Source organism: Lithobates pipiens, unplaced genomic scaffold (assembly GCF_037356315.1).
Source record: "Lithobates pipiens isolate NorthernLeopardFrog02 unplaced genomic scaffold, aLitPip1_a1.2 Scaffold_22, whole genome shotgun sequence".
Classification (NCBI taxonomy): domain Eukaryota; kingdom Metazoa; phylum Chordata; class Amphibia; order Anura; family Ranidae; genus Lithobates; species Lithobates pipiens.
In genome coordinates, this window is record NW_027507784.1 from 55654287 (window position 1) to 55678133 (window position 23847).

The 23847-nt window shown below is 43.2% G+C and overlaps 1 protein-coding gene across 1 annotated transcript in view; it reads left to right on the top strand.

The window, feature by feature from the left end:
* Positions 1–23847, top strand: part of LY75 (lymphocyte antigen 75) — a 200633-nt gene that overhangs the window by 139938 nt on the left and 36848 nt on the right. The window contains exons 24-29 of the mRNA XM_077447606.1: positions 45–208; positions 306–429; positions 4635–4861; positions 7202–7367; positions 17062–17205; positions 19802–19924. Coding sequence (XP_077303732.1) covers positions 45–208; positions 306–429; positions 4635–4861; positions 7202–7367; positions 17062–17205; positions 19802–19924 — 948 coding nt within the window. The remainder of the gene's footprint in view (positions 1–44; positions 209–305; positions 430–4634; positions 4862–7201; positions 7368–17061; positions 17206–19801; positions 19925–23847) is intronic.

Consider the following 23847-nt stretch of genomic DNA (forward strand, 5'->3'; position numbering starts at 1 on the left):
TGTAACTTATCTTAGCTGTAATTTTGGTTTCGTTCTCTTTGCAGATTTCATTACCTACTTCTTCAGTTCAGGCTTAAATCAAAAGATTTGGCTTGGTCTACGGTTCTTTTTGAATACCTCAATAAACAGTTGGATTGATGGCTCTCCTGTCTCTTACACAAACTTCATGCCGCTTCTGGAAAGGAGATTAAAGGGGTTTGACACTCGTGTAAGTAGAAAGTTTTTATATTGATGGTTTCGTTTTAATCAAGGCTGCATTTCTTAGCTATACATAATTCTATTTTTTTTCCCCCCCCTACATGCAGTCATATAAGGAGAAACAGCAGTGTGTGTTTTTCCTGAATGATCCAAAGTCGTCATTTGTTGGAACATGGGATTTCACAACTTGCTCAGACAAGCAGTATGTGACAGTCTGCCAAACAACCAGAGGTATTATTGTCACTTTTGGCTTTCTTTTAACCACTTCAGCCCCAGACAGTTTTACCCCCTTATTCACCAGGCCATTTTTTGTGATAGGGCACTGCGTTACTTTAGCTGTCGTGCGCAACTGTACCCATATAAAATTGATGTCCTTTTTTTTTTCCCCACAAATAAAGCTTTCTTTTGGTGATATTTGATCACCTCTGCGGTTTTTATTTTTTGCACTATAAACCAAAAAAAGTGCAAATTTGGGGAGAAAAATTTTAAAAATCAAATGTATTCATCAATTTAGGCCATTATGTATTATTCTACATATTTTTGGTCCAAAAAAATCCCAATAAGCATATATTGATTGGTTTGCACAGAAGTTATCATGTCTACAAACTATGGAATATTTTTGTGGCATTTTTATTTATTTTTATTTTTTACTAGCAATAACGGCAATCAGCGATTTTTAACAGGACTGTGACATTGTGGCTGACAAATGGGACACTTAACTGACATTTTTTACACTTTTTTTTTTGTGAACCAGGGACACTAATACAGTGATCACTGCTAAAAATATGCACTGTTACTGTACTAATGGCACTGACAGGGAAGGGGTTAACACCAGGGGCGATCAAGGGATCAAAGTGTGTCCCTAGGGGGTGCTTTCTAACTGTGTGGAGGATGGACTGACTGAAAGAACTCAGATCCGTGTTCCTGCTAAGCAGGAACACAAGATCTCTGTGTACTTTCCTGTCAGAATGGCAATCTGCCTTGTTTACATAGGCAGATCACGTTTGCCCTCTCTGGGGAACGATCGGCGGGTCTCTGCAGGCATCGCGTCTGCCTGACCCGCTGATTTGGCTCCCCCTCTGTCTAATCAGCTCGCGCCCACAGTATCTATTGTACGTAATTACGTAGAGATGTATACTGTATGCATCACAGCCCCGAACAAGGTGTGCATGCCCCCCATCCATGATTTGGGCCAGCCACTATGTGGATATTGATCATATAGAACAATAGACACTCTGTATAGGTAAAAATGTATGAGTACAATATGCTATTAGTGTGGAAAGGCTGTGTATGGTAATTAATTGGTAAAAAGTTGTGGCGGGTCACTATGTGAAACGGGTGTCTTTCACCCAAGAATTATAGACAAAAAAGTAGTGTGACCTGACCACCACTGCAATGACAAAACTCCATCCCTTGTATACATATAAAAACAGAGGAGAAAAGTAGTAGGACTTTAAATGAGGGATGTCACTGCAGACAGATATTGCATAGAGTATACATGTTAATTTTATTGATCAAATACAAGTACATTTGAACATTCCATAATATGGGGATATGCAATGCATTTTTTTCTGAACTCTCAGACAAGCTTTATCAATTCACCACTTTGAACATATTTAGAGAAGCTGCAGATAAACATGTACAACTTATGCAGGAGATTTTTTTTTTTTTATCTCCCATGTATCACCTGAGGATAGTCCCTTCAGAGTATACAGTTAGGTCTATATATATTTGGACACAGGCACAATTTTAGTTTTTTTCAAGTATTTACCAAAACATATTCAAGCTATAGTTATTTAATGGATATGGGCTGAAAGTGCACACTCTCTCAGGTTTAATTTGAGGATATGTATATCCAAATCGGAGGAAGGGTTTAGGAATTATAGCGCTTAAGAATAGCCATTTCCCCTTTTTCAAGGGCCAAAAAGTAGACAATTGAATCAAAAGCTGTTTCATGGCCAGGTGTGGGCTACTCCTTCATTATTTCTTTATCAATTAAGCAGGTAAAAGGTCTGGAGTTGATTCTAGGTATGGTATTTGCATTTGGAATCTATTGCTGTGAACCTACATCATGCGTTCAAAGGAGCTGTCCATGTAAGTGAAACAGACCATTGCAAGGCTTCAAAAAGGAAACAAATCCATTAGAGATATGGCAGCAACCTTAGTTGTGACCAAATCAACAGTTTGGTACATTCTGAGGAAAGACAAATGCACTGGGGAGGGAGCTCGGCAACCTAAAAAGGCCTGGATGTCCACTGAAGAAAACAGTGGTGGATGATGGCAGGATCCTCTCTATGGTAAAGAAAAACCCATTCGCAGCATCCAGACAAGTGAAGGACACTCTCCAGGAGGTGGGTGTATCATTGTCAAAGTCTACAGTCAAGTGAAGACTTCACAAATAGAGGCTTCACCACATTAATAAGCCTGAAGAAAAGAAAAGCAAAATTAGACTTTGCCCAAATAAAAAAAAAAAAGCCAGACCATTTCTGGAAAAGCATTCTTTGGACGGATGAAACTAAGATTACCGTATATACTCGAGTATAAGCCGAGATTTTCAGCCTCTTTTTTGAGGCTGAAAGTGCCCCCCTCGGCTTATACTCGAGTCATCGCTGTCTGCCCGCTCGATCAGCGTGTCGAGCAGACAGACAGCGGCCATTCTGATTCAAAAGCCGCGCCTCCGGCTCCCCCTTCGCCTGTGATAGGCGGAACACTGAATTTCCCAGCAGCCTGTGTTCCGCCTATCACGGACTTCGTATCATCCTCGTACTACGGACGAGGATGATACGACGTCTGTGATAGGCGGAACACAGGCTGCTGGGAAATTCAGTGTTCCGCCTATCACAGGCGAAGGCGGCGGCGCAGCTTTTGAATTTTACAATGGCCGCCGACGAACGAAGAGGGCACGGGACGGAGGCAAGGCACAGGACGGCACGGCACGGGACGGGACGGGACGGGACCGGAGGCAAGGCACGGCGGCGAGGCACGGCGGCGAGGCACGGCGGCGAGGCACGGAGGCAAGGAGGCTCGGCACGGGACGGAGGCTCGGGACAAAGGCTCAGGACACAGGTAGGCTGGACACACACACACACACACACACACACACACACACACACACACACACGGATACACACACACACACAGGGATGGATGGATGGATGGAGACACACACACACAGGGATGGACGGACACACAGGGATGGACGGACACACAGGGATGGACGGACACACAGGGATGGACGGACACACACACAGGGATGGACAGGCATGTCTTACCCTCGGCTTATACACGAGTCAATAAGTTTGCCAGTTTTTTTGGGGGTAAATTGGGGGCCTCGGCTTATATTCGGGTCGGCCTATACTCGAGTATATACGGTAATCTGTACCAGAATGACGGGAAGGAAAAAGTGTGGAGAAGGCTTGGAACAGCTCATGATCCAAAGCACACAACGTCCTCTGTAATACATGGTGGAGGCAGTGTGACGGCATGGGCATGCATGGCTTCCAGTGGCACTGGGTCATTTGTGTTGATTGATGATGTGACAGAAGCAACCGGATGAATTCTGCAGTGTTTAGCCCAGATTGAGCCAAATGCAGCAAAGTTGATTGGATTGAGTTTCACGGTACAGATAGACAATGATCCAAAACACACTGCAAAAGCAACCCAGAAGCTTTTGAAGGAAAAGAAGTGGAATATTCTGCAATGGCCGAGTCAATCGCCTGATCTCAACCCAATTGGGCATGAATTTCACTTGCTGAAGGCAAAACTAAAGGTAGAAAGACCCACAGACAAAGAATAACAGAAGACCGCTGCAGTTAGAGCCCGGCAAAGCATCAGAAAAGAGGAAACTCAGTCTTTGGTAATGTCCATGGGTTCCAAACTTCAGGCAGTCATTGCCAGTAAAGGATTCTCTACAAAATATTAAAAATTAACATTTTATTTGATTATATTCATTTGTACATTTGAGCCCCTGAAAATGGGTGGACTGTATAAAAATGGTTGCAGCTCCTAAAATGTGTACTTGATATTTATGTTTAACTCTTTGAATTAAAGCTGAAAGTCTGCACTTCAGATTCATTGGATTGTTTCATTTTAATTTTATTCTGTTTCTGTTCTGTTTCATTTAAATTTTATTCTGGTTTCATACAGAGCCAAAAGTATGAAAAGTGTGCCTGTGTCCAAATAAATATGGACCTAACTGTATGTGAGGTGTTACAACAATTTTAACGCTCTTATTGAATTCACGTGAAGCATTTTTTCCTTTTGCTGAAAATGCCTGACTAAAAAACAGTTTGTCCCCCCCCCCCCTTTAAAAAATCCATGTCTCCTTCCAATCTTCCGTCCTTCCCTAGCAGCAAGGAGAAGCTGATAGGTCTCAATCTCCCTTCTTAGTAACCATTCTACAGCCGCTAAGCATTTCTTTTTCTCAAACATTCCAGATAATACTGGGACCAATGTGCCAACATTTGTTCCAGAAGAGGTGAGCTTCAAAGAGAAGACGTATAAAATCCTTCAGAAGAACATGACTTGGTATATGGCTTTAGAAGAATGTAGAAGCAAAAAAATGGAACTAGTCAGTATAACCGACCAATACCAGTTATCCTTTCTCGCCGTCACCGTTAAGCAGGCAGATCTGCCATTTTGGATTGGACTCTCTAGCAGGGATGTAAGTCTTTATTCTTGGTAAAATAAATTTGTTATGAAAGAAACATGGAGGGTGCCGTTTGGGACTTGCTCTTTCTGAAAATGCTAGTACTCTAGTTGTTATACTGGCCCTTTTACTTCATATCTTCTGAGATACTTGACTTGAACAAGCATGTGGATAGGGATTTGACGTTTCTCTGACACAATATTTTTACTTTGTTCGTCAATGATGTCAATGTGACTAAAGTCAGTAGGTCAAGGTAAAAATCTAAGTGAGTCAATTAATATAGGATAGGAAACTAACATTTTTAGAAGCTAGCAATAGCAGCCCTCATACGTCTATGACAAATGTACTTTTTATTATTTGCTTTCAATATGCTTTTATTTACAATGCGAAGTAAGACAACAAGATGATATCACAAAAAGTACAGTCAGTAAACATCAAAATTCTAAAAGATGGGACTTCCAACATAAACATCAGCTAGGTCCTCCGACAGTAAAATTGGGAGTGCAGTTTCTCAAAGCCGTAAGTTAAATATAAACTGTATGTAACAAAAATATTGATGGACTGCACATTATTTAGCAACCTAGAAGAGTATGGTGCTTCATCGACCAGGTTTTGAAGTATGCCCCACACTCTGCTAGGCCCACTTACACCTCACCCAGGGAGCCATTTATGCCCATATTGTCAGGGGCAATAATAGTGCAGGGAACAGAGCAGGGTGAAGGGGAAGGAGAGAAAAAAGGCGGGGGGGGGGGGGGATTCCCCTGCGCCCTTCTGCCGTGAGTATCAACCTCATGAAATTGCGCCTGATATTTTTTACTTTTTATTATTTGAAGGTTTATTTAATAATTTGTTTAACCACTTGACACTTGAACAGGGCACTTAAACCACCCTCTTGACCAGACCAATTTTCCGCTTTCGGTGCTCTCACACTTTGAATGACAATTACTCAGTCATGCAACACTGTACCCAAATTATTTTTTTTGTCCTTTTTTACATACACATAGTTTTCTTTTGGTGATATTTGATCACCTCTGGGTTTTTTATTTTTTGCGCTATAAATGAAAAAAGACCGAAAATTTGAACAAAAATGCATTTTTCTTTGTTTCTGTGATAAAATTTTGCAAATTATTAATTTTTCTTCATAAATTTTGGCCATGATTTATACTGCTACAGATCTTTGGTAAAAAATAACCCAAATTAGTGGATATTATTTGGTCTTTGTGAAAGTTAGAGCGTCTACAAGCTATGGTGCAAATCATAAAAAAATGATCACACCTGAAGTACTGGTGGTCATTTCTTGCCACCCGAGCCAGGAAAGTACAAATACCCCCCAAATGACCCCTTTTTGGGAAGTAGACATTTCAAGGTATTTAGTAAGATGCATGGTGAGGTTTTTGATGTTGTTGTCATTTTTTCCCCACAATTCTTTGCAAAATTAAGATTTTTATTTTATTTATTTTTTCCCACAAAATTTTCATTGTAATATGTTATTTCTCTCACATGGCATGTGTATACCACAAATGACACCCCAAAATAAATTCTGATACTCTTCCTGAGTATGGTGATACCACACGTGTGGGACTTTTCCATAGCCTAGCCACTTAGAGAGGCCCAACATTCAGGGAGCACCATCACGTGTTCTAGGAGCATTAATAACTTCTTGACTACCTATCATACTTTTGAAGGCCCTGGAGCACCAGGACAATGACATGTGGCACTGATGACACGTGACACTGACAACAGATGGCACGTGACACTGATGACAGATGGCACTAATATGTGGCACTGATGACACGTGACACTGATGACAGATGGCACTTATATGTGGCACTGGGGACAGATGGCAGTGGGGATGGATGGCACTGACAGTGGGGACATGTGGGCACTTCATTTTCATTATTTTTAGTTTTTTTTACTCACGCTGCAGCGTTCATCTCTCCCTCCTCACACGCTGTCTCTGTGTGAGGAGGGAGAGCCGGCAATGAGAGATGATCTCATATGTTTACATATGAGATCATCTCTCATTGGACACGCCGATTGCGCTGTAAACGGCCGCTGTGATTGGCCATTTACAGTGATCTGTGACTGGCTGTATCCAAGGGACACGGCGAGCACAGAATTTCCCCGATGCGCGCTCGCGGGAGCGTGCAACGCAGAAGTAAACAGGAGGACATCCAGGGACGTCCTGGCAATTGGCGTCCGTGCTGCAGCCATCATTCGGCTATAGCGTGGACGCCTAGTGGTTAAAACTGAGCTAGGGCTAACAACTAAACACACAGATGAAATGTATATACACTGTCATCAAAAGTATTGTATTTTATATTTCCCTTTGTTGTGTCTGCCATGTTATCTCAGGATGGAGTCCACTACAGATGGCAGGATGGGAGCGCAGTTACCCTGAACCGGTGGGCACAGGGTGTGCAGGAGGATGAAGAGTGTGTTTTCATAGATGTTGATGGCACATGGAAAACAAAGAGTTGTGATGATGAACTGCCTGGGGCTATTTGTCATGTACCAACAGGTAAGATTGTGTTTTTCTTTTTTTTCTTTTTTTTTTCTTAACACAAATTATTTCCAAAATTGCTTACTTGTTTTTTTCCTCCTAACCCCTTTTTACTCTGAATAGCTGCACTTCAGTATTGATGTACAGGTCTGAGGGCATTGTCTAATTTTAAAAGGGAACCAAACCCAAGAACAAGAAATTAAAATTGTACGCTTTACCATCTTAGAGCTGATGGCTGCATTTATTTTCATTTTTCAGCAAGTACTGAAAATACCTGTTAATCTTGCCAGAAAATCAGTGTCCTTGTAACTTAGTGAGCTGAACAGACTTTACAACAATCTTTTCTTTGCTTTTAACTACTAATTACATAAACCTTCATGTATGGGAGATGAACAAAGGTAGATGTTTGCCATCCAGCCCAGGTAATAACCATGCCTGCCTCCTAGATACAGTGGAGGAGTGAGTGTAGCCACCCATATATGATAAGTGTTATCTGCAAGATTACTGGGTAAAAATAGAGGAAAAGGCTTGATTAAAAGCAAAGCGATTGTAGCCGTCTCATTGAAGGGCTGGTAAGCTGCAACATACTGTATAAGATTTTTGGTTTTGGGTTTAGATGCATTCAACAATGCTTAACGCCCTTTATCTTTCTGCTATCACTATAAATTGTTACAGTATATCTCTCTAGGAACAAGTAGGAAATATGATAAGTAAAGGGATGTATGCATTTCCATCAGTAGCAAAGACTGCTTAAAGGGCTATGCTTAGCAAATAAAAAAGTACACATATAATATATGTGTAGAGTTGCCACCTCATGCCTTTAAACCTGAACACATATTACACAGGTTCTGTGGCTGATTTAAGGTGGTAATTAAACTCACTTGGTGCCTTATTTGCATTAAATTAGCCTCAGAACCTGTGTAATTCGCCCCCAGACCCTCCGCACCAGCATCTGGGCTCCCTCGGAGCTGATCTGTCCCATATTGGTGACCAAACCACATCGCGGCCCGTTCCGAGGACATCTCCATCCCCGGATCTCCGGCCGCCATCTTGCGGCCTACAAGGCCTCCGGATCCACCGGCATTTCCTGAGGCGCTCTACCGGAACATCGAAGGCCCCCCTCTGCCAGCATCAGCGGCGGTGCCCGAGGCCGAACAGCGGATCGCAGAGCTCCTGCCCCACGGCGGTCCGCCGGCACAGCGTTCCGGCCTGCGGCCTATTTCATCACCCGGCAGTCATTTTGCGGCCCTCGAGACCCACGGATCATCCAGGACTTGTTGCGGGGGCCATCCGATCTAACGATCATCCACCCCGGCTGGCACTAGGTCCCCCGGCCTCCCGTCCACCCTGGGATCCATATTGCGGCCTTCTCGGGCCTCCGGGAGCCGTCCACCATCTTGAGGCCTGCTCCAGCTTCTCCAGGCCACATCAGACAGGCTTGACGGTTGCCTCCTATCGTTTCCCATCATCAGAGGACCGGAGCTGCAGAGTCACTGAGCCCCAGGGGAGACCAGAGGAGCTCTACCTGATTCAAACACTAAGGTGAGAGACGGGCAGCTTGGTACACCCCTAACCCACCCACAGCCTTACTATCTCCCCGTACTGTGACTCTTACCCAGCTACATTATTATTATATTTCCATCCTCTCCCTGCTATATCACAGCAATACATCTCCTTGGGGGGTCCTCTCAGGCCAAGGCGCAGACAAGTTTCCATCCCCTCCATATCTTATCCCCACTTCCAGCTGCACCCACCCCCTCTCTACCCCATAACAGCCTGGAATTGCTCTCGGTGGGTCCCCAAGAGCAACCCCCAAGTACTCTTCTGGCAAAATGTAGCTGCACAAGGATCTTGACACAGGCTATAACCCTGAGACCACGAAATAAAATGGACTAAAGATATACTCCCATACAATTGGGGACGCTTACGAGCCGCGATGCAGTTCAGCATACATATCCAATAATCCCATCGATTCAGCGAGGATTCAATACGACAGATAGTGTTCTATTGCCTTTAATAATAATTTTTCACATAAAAATCCATACATTTCATACTAGTGCATGCCGTCGGGCAGGAAGGCGTACAATCGCCGTGCGCAACAGCACTTATTAACCACATACCCACTACGCAATAAGGAGCAAAAGAACATGGCTCAAAAGGGCACCAGCTCATCACCGGAGCAGCCCTGCACGGCCGTCACTGGCCCTCAAGTAAAGTCTCCTTCAAAACAAAATATCAGCGATCTCCCCTCCCAGATCACGAAGGCTGACTTGGATTCCAGTCTAACCAAGATCTATGAAAAACTTGTAGACAAAATACAGTGTGAACTACAAAAAACAACAAACACACTCACCCAAGAAATTGCTACTCTAGGAAATCGCACAGATGTTCTAGAAACCAAACATGATGAACTCACACTTGCGCACAACGATCTTAGAAGGGACTTTGAGCTCTTGGCAGAAAACCACTCTTACTTACAATCACAAGTGGAGGATTTGGACAATCGCAACCGCAGAAACAATCTGCGGATTTGCGGCATCCCAGAGTCTGTCACGGAATTGTTACCTGCGGTGTCCAAGTTGTTCCACAACCTCCTCCTAGATTTACCTCCGTCCTCATTTATGTGCGATAGGATTCATAGGGCCCTGCGCCCCAAGCCTCCCCCAGATAAACCCTCACGGGACATTATATTGTGCATGAAAGACTTCCTCATAAAAGAAAGTATACTTAGAGCATCTAGGAACATGCAAAATATTGAATTGGATGGCTCGAGAATCCAAATATTCCCAGATATCTCACAAGCCACCCTGGAGAGGAGACGCAAAATGAAAGAGATAACATCGGTATTACAGTCAGCTCATATCAGATACCGGTGGGGTTTCCCGTTTAAATTAACAGTCCCCCACAATGGTACTACTTACACAGTTTTCAATATCTCAGAAGGTAAAGATCTTCTAGTAAAATTGGGACTTCTGGACCCGGGCACAGTTGCAAGACCACCTTCTACTCCTCATACCTCACCTATCTGGGCCACCCCGGCCACACGCCGAGGACAAGGAAGATGGCGCCCCTCACTCAGAAATTTAGACCCCTGAAGCTATATTTGTGCTCTGCCGACTGCTTTATCTCCATTCTTTTACAGGAGCGGAGGAAACCCCCCCCCCCCCCTTTTTTTATTTTTTCTCCTCTTACGCTTGATCCTAAGACCAATTTTTATAGTTTTTTATTCAGCAAGCACTAAAGTTTGAATTATTACATTTGGTACTTAGCAGCTATATTCCTTCAGAAAGTATTAGTTCGGTATTTACATAATCTTTACTATGGGATTTCATGTGTATGTATACATTTATTACACCCCTCCCCCCCTTTTTTTTTTTTTTTTTTTTCTTCTATCTCTTCTTCTCTCTCTTTCTCTCCCACTTTCCTTACTGGACCCTAATTCATAACCTTTATTGTTCAAATGATTCTAAATCTTTATATGAGTATTATTAGGATCAATATTCAGCAGTTACACAACGTTAAGATATTTCTAGTTGGTTTTATATAACCCCCTATACATGTCTCTATGTGACACTGTTCTCTTGTGGTACGGAGAAAGGGAAGGGGATTTTCCTAAAGATAAACTTTTTTTTTAAAAATATTTTTTTTTTTTTTTTTTTTTTTAATTTTTTTTTCTCCCCTTTTCCTCCTCTCTCTAAGGGGCAATGACACACTCTTGGTTTACTCTTTTTATAGTTTATAAAATCCTTGCTGAGGCTGTTCTGCTCCGCCTCTGCTAGTTTGTTCCCCTACTCACAAAGGACTCCATAAGCATGATTCACCTGGTGGATACGCTTCTACTAATGAACATGCTTTCCACGTTTTTTTTGGAGGATGCTCCATTTGTGAGTTATGGACATTATGGTCCACAACAATGTTTTTTTTGGTCAGTTAGTGGTCCTCACACTGACCCCCATGTTAGTAATGACTATAATTCATTTATTTACTGTACTGTTCTTTATGTTTCGACACATTTGAATAGGTCAAACAAATATTCTCTACGTTATTTAATGCAATATGATGGTAAGATTTTATGCTGGGTAGTACTCACACTGTCCAGGTTCTTAGAATATGTTTGGTTCTACACTTTAAGAACCTCAATCTACATTGTTTACGGGTATAGGTACAATATATCACTTATTAAATGCTTGACTAAAATATACATACACAAGGTTTTGACGAATTACTTCATATACACACTTGATATCATAGTTGGCCAAATAGTTACCACAGAATTCCTCTCTTCGCTAGGTAGTATCTCCATCTTGCTTTATACCTTGTTGATGGAATCATTCTTATCACCAATATCAAATCAACTCAGCCTAAGATCAATCCCTGGGCCCCATGACCCTCTGCCACTATCCAATAACCTCTGTAGCCTATTAACGCCTCCCCAATGGGTCTCAGGGTGATTTCTCATAATGCCCAGGGCATTAACTCACCTCATAAGAGAAAGAAAGCCTTTCGCCACTACAAAAGATTGGGGGCAGACATAATTCTAATGCAAGAAACCCATTTTGCAACAGAAAAACACCCCAAATTTTTTGACAAAAGCTTTAGTCAATTTTACTGTACCACTTACAACACGAAATCCAGAGGAGCCGCCATATTCATTAGAAACTCTGTAGTTTTTGAAATTCAGAGTCTCTATAAAGACCCAGATAGTCGTTATTTAATTCTGAAAGGCTCAATTAATGGTCGCTCCATCACCATTGCTTCGATCTATGCTCCCAATAATGCCCATTCAAACTTTTTTAATAAATTTTTTGACACTCTGGATAAATATCACTCCCCGCACTTAATTGTGGGAGGTGATTTTAATCTAGCGGCCCATTCGGCCCTAGACAGAAGTAGAGTTGTCCCATCTTCCAAAGCCTTCCCCAAGTCTCTTAATAAATTATTATATAACCACCAATTAATAGACTCTTGGAGAGCACATAATGTTGGCATCAAATCCTACACATTTTATTCCCACCCACATAACAGCTTCGCCCGTCTAGACTATATCTTCTGCTCCCCAATCCTACTTGCCAACTCCTCCATGGCTGACATCCACACATGCTCCTGGTCGGATCACCACATAGTTTCTTTTGACACCTCTTGCATAGGTCTAGCCAAAACTACACACTCATGGCGAATTAACGACTCTATACTTACTGACCCTTCATGCATCCAGCAAATTCGATCTCACCTTGAGCAATATTTTGCAAATAATGTAACACCGGACATGTCCCCTTCAAATATTTGGATGGCACATAAGGCTGTGATTAGAGGCCATTTGATTAATATCGCATCATTCAAAAACAAGTCCAAACTAGCAGACATCAGGTCCCTCACAAAAGATCTAGACCATCTATATCATAGAAATAACCAGAACCCGTCTAGCGACCTTCTTAAACAAATCCAGGAGAAACGCACAACCCTAGACTCTTTATTAACTTCTGATACTGAAAAAGCCCTTAGATGGTCTAAAGCTAGGTTTCTACTTAACAGTAATTCATATTCCACTATGTTCGCTAGAAAATTAAATCAATCCATGAAACCGCCCCACACATATAAATTAAGAAATACATCTGGAAACACAGTGTCTCACCCTAAAGAAGTCATGAAACTGTTTTTAGACTACTATAAAAATCTCCTCTCTACCCCACAACCCTCTCCTAAACAAACCTCTTTAGATTGGCTTAACGACATTACACTACCTACCCTCTCTGCGGAACAAGTTGAATCTCTCAATGCCCCTTGCACTGACACTGAAATTAATAAAATTATTGGCACCTTAAAGACATCCACAGCCCCTGGCCCAGATGGCTTTTCCACGTCATATTATAAAAAATTTTCCTCTATTATTACTCCTCACCTTACTAAACTATATAATAATATTTTACAAGGAGCCCAGTTTCCATCTGAGATGCTCTTAGCCAACATGTCCCTTCTCCCCAAACCAAATAAAGACCATACGGCCCCCCAAAACTACCGCCCAATATCAGTGATAGATAATGACTTGAAAATATTTGGTCGTATCTTGGCAGATAGACTATCCAGAGTTATCTCTCCTTTAGTTGACCCTGATCAAACGGGCTTCATTCCAAACAGGCAAATTACAGATAACATAAGATTGACCTCAAACATTATTCAAGACTCCAACTTACATTCCAAACCTACCCTACTACTTAGCCTAGATATACACAAAGCTTTTGATAGCGTATCCTGGTCATATCTAGACATTCTACTTCCCAAATATGGCATTAACAATAACTTCGTACATGGCTTTAAGGCTCTGTATCACAACCCACAAACACGTATTAAACTCCCTGGCAACAATTCTGAATTCTTCCCCCTGACCAAAGGCACAAGACAGGGATGTCCCCTTTCCCCTCTACTTTTCGCACTCGCAATAGAACCCCTAGCCTGCGCTATCAGAAACAACCTAGATATTAAAGGATACTCCAAGGGAACCAAAGAATATAAATTAAGTCTTTATGCTGATGACGTGCTTCTATTTATAACCGACCCTCGCATCTCTCTTCCCAACCTTACAAAAACCCTAGACATCTTTCATGACTTGACAGGTCTTTGTGTAAACTTGTCCAAGTGCTCGGCTTTACCGATTAATATTCCCCCAACCTTAATTTCTTTGCTTAAAGACAATTTCTCATTTAACTGGAATGAGGACTCATTCAGATATTTAGGTATCCAGATTACACCATCATATAAATCACTATACCAAGCAAACTACCCCTCACTAATCAACAAGATTAAAAATCTACTTAAACTTTGGTCGTCATACCACATCTCATTCTCGGGCAGAATAGTTGCCGTGAAAATGATGATTTTACCAAAATTATTGTTTTTTTTTAGAGCTCTTCCCATCGCATTAGCTAAAAAAACATTAGACTCCCTACAAAGGGACATCAATAAATTTATTTGGCTTAACAAAAAAAATAGATTTAGCAATTCTCTTATGTTTAGACCCCAAATAAAGGGAGGTCTAGGTATCCCCAACCTCTGGCAATATTATCTTTCGGCCAGATTCACCCAATTAGCTCAATGGTATGCACATTCACTTCATATCCCTTGGCTCCGCTTTGAAGAAGAATCTATCCTACCCTATAATCTACAAGGACTCCTCTGGTCCAAATCTATTCCTCCACAGAAACTAAGGCATTTAAACTCTATCGTCACTCACACTCTTCAACTATGGAATAAACAGGCCACTAAATTTAAATTGTCCTCAGATACTCCCCCCCTTGCTTCCTTTCTAGGCGACCCTCGCTTTTCCCCCCCAGAAAGAGCTCATGATCATAATTCTCTATCGCATTGGAAGCTACATAATCTAACGCACCTAAAATCACTCTCTCACAATAACTCATTTCTCACCTTCACTAGTCTACAAATGAGATATGATCTCCCACCCTCGGAATTAGAGAACTATACCAATATAAAACACTTCTATCAGAAATTTTATTCACTCACACTCCACCCCCCTTACACACAATTCGAGCAAATTTGCATTTCCTTCCCTCGAGATAAGGGCATAATCTCCAAGATTTATAAGTGCTTAAACGAGTCCAATATGCCTGAGAAAACACTCCCCATGCTACAGTGGGAATCTGATCTAAATACCACATATACCTCTGAACAGTGGGACTCTATCCTTACAAACCTACATAAATGCACAAAAACAACCTCAATTAGAGAATCTTCCATCAAATTGTTACATAGATGGTACCTTACACCTGCCAAACTTAACACTTTCTATCCCTCAATTTCTCCTCTCTGCTTTAGGGGCTGCCCCTCCCAGGGAACCCTATTACATATCTATTGGGATTGCCCTCACATAAAAAATACTTGGCATAAGGCCAGCAAAGTTATAGAAAAAATAGCCGGTAGAAAGCTCTCTCTTACGCCCCAAATATGTCTCCTATTCTTCCCTTTACAAGATATCCCAAAGAACAACATTACCCTAATCCATACATTCCTAAGCACAATACATTGGGCCATAGCCTTTAATTGGCGCTCCACTACGGTACCTTGGCCACAAATCCTTAACCGCATGAAGGACATCAAACTTTCAGAAAGAATTCACCACATGCTATACGACTCAATGCCCCTTTACCAAAAGAAGTGGATGCCATGGGATACCGCTCTTTTAATTTAAGAGAGAATGGGAGATATAGGGTGAGAAAAGGTGAACCTAGACTCAGTTTTTTACTGTCTTTCACCCCCCCACCGCAAAATGCAAGTATCAATCGCTATATAACCCTTCCCACCTCTACCACTTATATATAGCCAACATTACAACAATGAGCAAATTTACAGATTTTCTTCTATTATTCATTTAACCATAATCCTTGTTATATTACTGTACTACATTTATTGTTATTATCATATGCTTTTATACCTGTACCTTCGCTTAACTGTTTTATACTCTGACCTTACAAATAATAAAAACCGTTTGTAAACAAAAAAAAAAAAGAACCTGTGTAATTCATATGTGCTCAGGTGTAAATGGTAGCCTCCAGCAAGAAGAAGTGGGAGCAATGCTGGAGGCAATTTACAGCACAAACTAATTTTGGTAGCATAACTATTAATGTGGAATGTATGGGCCTTGCTACAGAACATAATTTTTTATCAAATTGTTATGGGTAAAGTTCCATTTTAAATTAGAATTGTAAATACCTAAACAAATTTAAACTAAGGATACTTATAATCTAGAGCAAAATAGTATTATCTTCTAAAGTAAAAATAAAACGAATGATTGTTTCTCTTTTAGATCTTGGTGTGGTTGGTCTTATTAGGTACACTGGTGCTGGTAAACTGAAGTTTTGGAGCAGTTGGTTGTTTTTTTTTCAGCTGCACCTGAACTTTCCTCTATTTTATCTTATCAGTACATGTACACAGGGTTGTTTATAGTCATTCCCAGGCAGTTGAGTTTAGAAGCATTTTTTGGAAAGTAAAAAATTGCGCTCATGACGGATGTTCAGAGGCATTTGAAATGCCAATTGCCTGTAACAGCGGTAACTTACGTTTCGCCATGTTTTGTTTACAGGTGTTTTTCATTTTTGACTATTTTGCAAAAAACATTGCATGTAAATGCGGCAAAACTGACGTTTTTAAAAATGGCGGTTACTATCTGTCAAGTTAAATCATTCAGGAGAGGCTTTACAACATGCTGTGTACATTAAACCTTAGACCCCCTTTAGACATTTTAGCACTAAAAATAGCACCTGAAAAGCGCCTCTCAAGCCACCCCAGTGTGAAAGCTCGAGTCCTGCAAGCAGCATCTTTGGGGTGGTGCAAGTGCGGTGAATACACCATTCCTCCACCACTCCCGCCCATTAAAATGAATGGACAGCGCCGCTGAACTGCCTGCAAATCGATTCAGCAGTGCCGCAACACAGGCGCTATTAACCCTTTCTTCAGCCGCTAGCGGGGAGGATAAATTGTAGCCCACTTGCAGCCAAAAAGTGCCGCTATAACAGCAGTAAAATGCCGCTAAAACTTGCGGTGCTTTACTGTTAACACCTGCACCGCCCCTGTGTGAAAGGGGTCTTAAAGTACAGTCTGTGCTCTGCATCCATGTTGTATGCATTTTAAAAGGGATAACCTGCTAGCTATACAGACTAAGCAACTAATTGTCCTGTATGCATTTTTTTTTTTTTACATGTAGCTGAAAAACCGCAAGACACCATCGCTTGTCCTCACAAAGTTCAAGATGTAGTGTGGATCCCATACCAAAACAACTGCTATGCTTTCCTGTTGAACCATAAAAGATGGTTCTCAAATGAACACCGATACGTCTGCCATTCCCTCCGTATGTTATAACCAGCCCATTTTTTTATTCTTTTTATTATTATTATTATTGTTATGATCATTTATCATGTATAATTGTAATATTCTTATTTTTTATTATTGTTGTTGTTGTTCTTAATCATTTAATAGAGAACCCAACGTATCAGAAAGTGTGGGAGGTACATGTGATATGTTTACACTTTTCTCCATTTTGTGCTTTCCATAATACAGCTCTCTGAAAACCCTGATACAAGTGCAGTGGTACAGTCAGCTGACTGCGCTCATTCCCTGTCCATTATTTGAATGAAATTAGTGGTGGTTATAGAAGTTTCGATTTGACTGTTTATTTTTGAATAATGTGCAGGGACTGGAATGGACAGCTGATGATATTGGCCTAGCTTGCATCAGTTTTTAGCGAGCTTTAAAACTAAAAGGACAGCAAGGTAAGTGTAATTATTAGATCTCCTGTCTGCAAAACACACTCAGATGGTAGTCTTTATTTCATATGTTTTTCAGGGCACTGGATCTTTGTCCAATATGAAATGTGCATTTAAACTCTGTTCACACTGCTGCAATGCGAGAACCCTTGCGAATCCAGTACGGGTTCCCATATCTCATGTCACTCACTGGCAGTTCACACTGCCCTCTGCGAACCTTTCAGAGGTCAATAGAAAGTTAATGACACCCCCAGATCGCAATGCGAACTGTGAAATGGTGCAGGAATTGGTTTGCATAGGTGTAAACACTCATGCGATCCGATACCAGTGTGGGCCAAACAAAAAAGGGTCCTGCACCATTTTGGTGGGAATGTGATGCAATTTCAACCACTTCTGATCTGCATAACAATCTGGTGTGAATCACATGGGATGTTTTGCATCGCACGAGTGTGAACCCAGCTTTAAAGTCACTCTGACACTTTCCTTGTAAAGTCTAAACAATGGAAACCAACAATAAAAGACGCTGAACACTTATTCTGGGAATACAAGTATTGAAATTCGTCCAGTTCAGCAAGAAAGTGTGTAGCTCTGTCTGTTTAAAAGAAGCCAAGCATTAGTCTGGCTTCTGATTAACAGGCCTGCTGAAAAACCAGCAATGGCAGCAGCGCTGGTCAGTGTATTCTGACAGGGGAAGGGAGGGGGGTGTCCCCATAACAAGGCACCTGTACATACACTGCTGCTATAATCAGTAAGACCCCATTCACACCTGAGCGTTTTGTAGCTTGACGCCTGAAGCTACAAAACGCTGGAGGGGAAAAAATCCATTATTCTCAATGGAGATGGTTCACATCTCCACTCCAAGTCGCCTAAAGCCCTACGCCTGAAGCTCAAACAAGTTCCAGACCCTTTTTTGTCACGCAAATCGGGCTGATTTGGGCGTTTTTCTTCTTTTAACATTGGTGACCTTTTGCCCTGCACAAATTCGCGGTAAAAAAACGCAGCGGATCGCGGTAAAAAACGCTGCAAATCGCGGTAAAAACGCCGCAAAAAAACGCTTGAAAACACTACGCTCAGGTGTGAATGCAGCCTAAAAGCACAAATAATGGGGCATGGTGTGTGTGTGTGTGTGTGTGTGTCTGTGTGTATATTTCCCCAAAGGAATTCCCTTAAGTTTGCCTTTACAGTAAAAGCTGTCATGTAAACATACACAGGACCTCCTCTTCAACCCACACAGTCCCGCTGACCTGTTGTGCAGCGATCTCCCATTCTGAGCACCGGTATAGCCGCCACGGGAGTCCGGGGCTTAGAAATCCCTTCGGAGGTGAGGAGGAGGTCCTGTGTAAGTTCACCTTACAGATTTTTCTGTAAAGGCGAATTTACCCTTTAAAGAGCAGTTCCAGTCTGTAAAAAAAAATTTAAGTCAGCAACTACAAATACTGGAGCTGCTGACTTTTTATAAAAGGACACTTACCTGTCCAGGGATCCCTCAATGTCGGCAGCCCAATTTGTCAATTGGCTTCGGGTGCAGGCGTCTGTAGTAAGGGAAATGGGAAGTGAAGCCTTGCCATGTCACAGCCTGTTTCTTATTGCACATGCGTGAGTCGTGCTTTCAAAATGGTCCCACTGTCTTCTGGGACTGTGTGTCTCAGAAGGAGGGGCCAGAAAAGTTGTAGATCGCTGAGCTGCAATTTAACCCGGAAGTGGGAATGGGAGCTTCCCCTTTTGGGTGGCGCTCCGCTTTTATTTGTAGGGATTTCCTCTCACTTCCTGTTTGGCTCTGGGACAGGAAGTGAAGGAAAATCTCCACAATGGAACACGGTTGGCCAAAAAAATATCAAAAAATCAGACTGGGGTTATAACGCTCCCTTACGCTAGCCAAAATGGCAAAAAAAGTTGTACATTCTGCTTTACTTTACTTTTACATTCTAGTTCTACTTTAATCATCTTGTAATATCCTATACATCAGGACTTGGAGCCCTGCTTTACTGATTTACATGTGCATGCTTCTAATGCTATAAAAAGTGGAAACTGGCCAATCAATTAAAAACATGTGTGATAAAAGGTGTATATATTTAACGTAAGCATGCAATTTGGAATGATTGAGAATAGCATTAGAATGCTTAGAATTCTCTATTTGGAAATTTGGCTTTGTTATCAATTACAAAACACTTTGTCTTGCAGATCCTGATGCTTACGCCCTGAGCATTCGAAATGAGGAGGAAAATCAGTTTATAGTTGGTGTGCTGCAGCCCTACATAGACTTAGCCAGATGGGTATGGCTGGGAATGCGTTATGATGTACATGGTAAGATGCTCTGTATATGTAATGTATATTGCAAGCTGGTTGCATGTAGGTTGGCACAAAGAGTTGGGATTTGCTAGAACTATAAACTGTCATAAGCTGAAGGAGGATTGGCTAAGTCAGGGAAGGGGGAAGTCCACTCTAACACTAAAATCTCTACATCTGCAGGCATCCACGATCTAAGACTAATCTATCTAGTGCTGTAAAGAAAGAATCGCTATAATACCTTTTTTTTAAGCTGCTCCGGTCCAGTTTCCTGTGGTGAAAGCTCGGCAGAGGAGACAGACAACAACAGCTGTGAAGTGAATGGGAAGTGGCATCACCCGTAGACATACTATGGGGCTTCCGTTGTCGGCTGCCTGCTCTACACACCCCTACACAGCAAAGCCGCCGCTGACAGCTCAGTATGGGACTGGACCGGACTGGACTGGTCCGGATCAACTTCATAAAATTTATGTATATTGATTTCTTCTTTAAAGGGCTAGATAGGTTAGTGTTAGATCTTGAATGCCTGTAGATGTAGTGATATTAGGGTGGACTTCCCCTTAATTTTTTTCTGTTTTTACTTTGTGGCTTGTGCATCATATAGTAAGTGGATTTGGCACTTACACTTTTGTACAGCAGTTTTTAGTTATACTTTAAAAACATTTTCTGAATGATATAAACTTTAATCATTTGAAAGAACCAGGTTCAATGTTTACCTTCCCTAGCCACCATGTTTACAATGATTTTTTTCTCTATAAATTGAAGAATGTCCAAGTACATAAGGCAAAGCAATTGTTGTAATAAGTGTTCAGGGTAACTGTGATTCCTAACCTGTGACATGGGGGCCCCTTCTCGTATCCTTTGTACTGATGAGTACATGAGAACTGTTGGAAAAAAAAATCATGTCTTCTGATCATGGCAGTATCTTTTACATGTTCTTGTTGCTGATGTCCTTCACCGAATGTCATCCATTTTCTTGTTAACTCAGTATTTTGCTCTCAAATAGCCGGAGGATTTTCACATTAAATCATCAATTCCCAGGGGTTTCCTGTTTGTAAAACCGGTGGCTGTTATTCCTCCTATTCCCCCAGTCACCGGTCTTGGCATGTCCCATCTGTAGTGTTCTCCAGCAAGCAGGGATGCACTTCTGTCCTCCTCTGCTCCCTGCCCCCACTAATTCCCCTCCTGAAGCCACTCACTCCCCATGTCTCCCCCCCCCCCCCTCATCCTGCGTGTATCTCCATCAGCCTATCATCCACCTCTGCTATGCAAACCCGGCCAGGGCAGGGGGGACCCACTGGTGCAGGGAGGCAATTTCCCCCCGGCCTCTCTTATGCCCTGTAAAAAAGCCACACTGATTCTGCTAGAAGCAATCAGCCAGGAAACTGTGGGGAAGATGAAAACCAAAACACTGAATGGGGATAATTGGCAGGAGAGCCAGCCAGATCACACAGACAGGGGATCTCCCGCTGTAACACAGCTTGGATCTGAAATGCTGGCTGTTGTCAAAGTCTTGCCTCCTGGGCCGGCTCCTATGATAGAAAGTACACTGGTTCAATTTCCCAGCATTGGACCAGTGTGCTGTCTATCATAGGAGCCGGTCCAGGAGGGAAGACTTTGTTTGACAGCGGCCAGCATTTCAGCTCTAAACTGTGTCACAGTGGGAGATCCCCTCTCTGTGTGATCTGGCCGGCTCTCTTCCCGATTCCTCCTTGTATTCCCCATGCAGTGATGGGCAGCGCTGATGGCCACTGGTGAGGCGCGACTGATGAGGCCTAACTGGCGGCCACTAATGAGGCCTAACTGGCGGCCACTAATGAGGCCTAACTGACGGCCACAAATGAGGCGCCACTGCCGACCATGGGCATTTATATGCTGCACTGATGATCAGTGCCCAGATTCTCTGTGTAAATGTCCCCTGTCACAAGAAAGCCAATTTATCGGCTTTCCTCTCCTCACACAGAGACAGCAATGAGGAAAGGAAATGCCAATAACCGGGATTTGTTTACATGTGATCAGCTGTGGTTGGACACAGTTGATTACATGCTAAATAGCCAATGTCGTAACAACCCCTCAGCATGATACTGCAGCCTCAGTTTTATTTTGCCTAGTGAAGGAGAAGGACCTAGGAACCCTGACGGGCCCATAGGTCTGTGGATTTTTCTGCAGAAGCTTTGCAAGATGAATGATCCTGTGATCTGCTGTCAACAGCCGGCTGGGTGACAGGCTGGATACCCTTATCCTTGTAGTCTCCCCAGCCTGGCCAGCGAGTGTGTGCAGGTCGCAGCTATGCGCTAGGCCGGCCACGACATACCTTGGCTCCAGAGGTGGTTGGTGAGCTTTTATGCTCTGGGGCGCACATATGAGCGGGCTACTGATGTCTGCGTCAGTGTGCCAAGGCGCAGAACCTGTCAGGGTGTTGAGTCCTGCGGGAAAGAGCCCCTCAGCCAGCAGCAGTAAGGAGGATGGGACCATCACTGTGCTAAGTCCCCAACAGATGGCAGACAGAAACTGGTGTTTCTTCCCTCGAAATCCAGGCAATTACAACCGGTTCGTCTGCGGAATGCGCAGTGCCCCTGAACGCTTTGTCGGCGGTCCTCAATTCGTTCGTTGCCAAGATGGAGGCGGTGCGTGGGTGCAAAGGTGCTATAAAGTGGCCCCTGCCCCCCCCCCCCCCGCCCTCCAGGGAGAGCTCTGAAGTAGACTTGGACCCTGCTCTGTCGTTTCAGATGACGCTGACCAGGATCATTCGGACAGTGAGTATGAGTCCCCGTCCGGGTCTGTGCACGATAAAGCACTTGTTGGAGCACTTATCACAGCTGTGCATGATACCCTGAAAATTCAGGAGCCAGCAGATCCCTCTGCTGATGTTGCAGTCCCTTTTGGGTCCCGTAAGCCAGCCCGTTTACCTAAGGTTTTCCCGTATCTGACTTATTTTGACAAGTTCATTTACAAGGAATGGGGTCGAACGCAATGGACCTTTTTGGGCCCCAAATATATGGCGGTACGTTACCCCTTGGAGGAAAGCCTTCTCAAGAAGTGGTCGGCTCCTCCGGTCATGGAAACAAAGTAACCACCATCCTGGTAGAGGGGACTCCTGCATTTAAGGATCCCACAGACAGGAAGGCCGAGGCAGTGACTCGTTCCTTGTTTACGGTTGTGGGGTCAACCATGCGACCAGTACTGGCATCCGCACTTGTGTCACAGACACTGAGTGGGCAAAACTGTTGCACCACGAATTGGGAGAACAGGCTTCTCCTGTCTGCATGGAACTAGCAGACCAATTAGTGCAGGCCTTAAGTACATTTGTGACGCGGCCCTGAATACCCTCCCTCTGTCAATCAGGGCTTCAGTGTCAGCAGTGGTGCTGAGGGACCTGATTTGGTTAAAATGCTGGTCGGCTGACCAGGCATCCAAAAAAGGCTTGACGGATCTACCCTTCCTTTGCGACCGGCTCTTTGGATGACATTATTAAAAATGCCACAGGTGGTAAGAGTACACTACTCCCACAGGCCAGGAAGGCTAAGGAGCCATGCCGTAGGCAAGGGCCCTCATTTTCAGCTCGCAAACGTCCCCAGCCCGACAGAATGACTTCTGAAGGACAAAAACATCCCTGGAACCGCAAGCCTGAGAGCAAAAGTGCTACTGCATGAAGGTTTGCCCCCACCCGCAACTCGGGTGGGGGGTCGCCTTCGGGAGTTTGCAGCCCGGTGGACCTCTCGGCTGTCTGACCAATGAGTCTGTGATCTGATTTCCTCCGGCTACAAGATGGAGTTCCTCTCTTGGCCGCAAAACAGATTCTTCCCCTCCAGTATACCCGTACTCCCAGCTTGCCGGGAGGCCCTCTTGGGGGCGGTAAGAGAGCTGCTGAATCGTGGGGTGATAGTACCTGTTCCGGAATCGGAACGTTTCCAGGGGTTCTACTCAAACTGTAGTCCCCA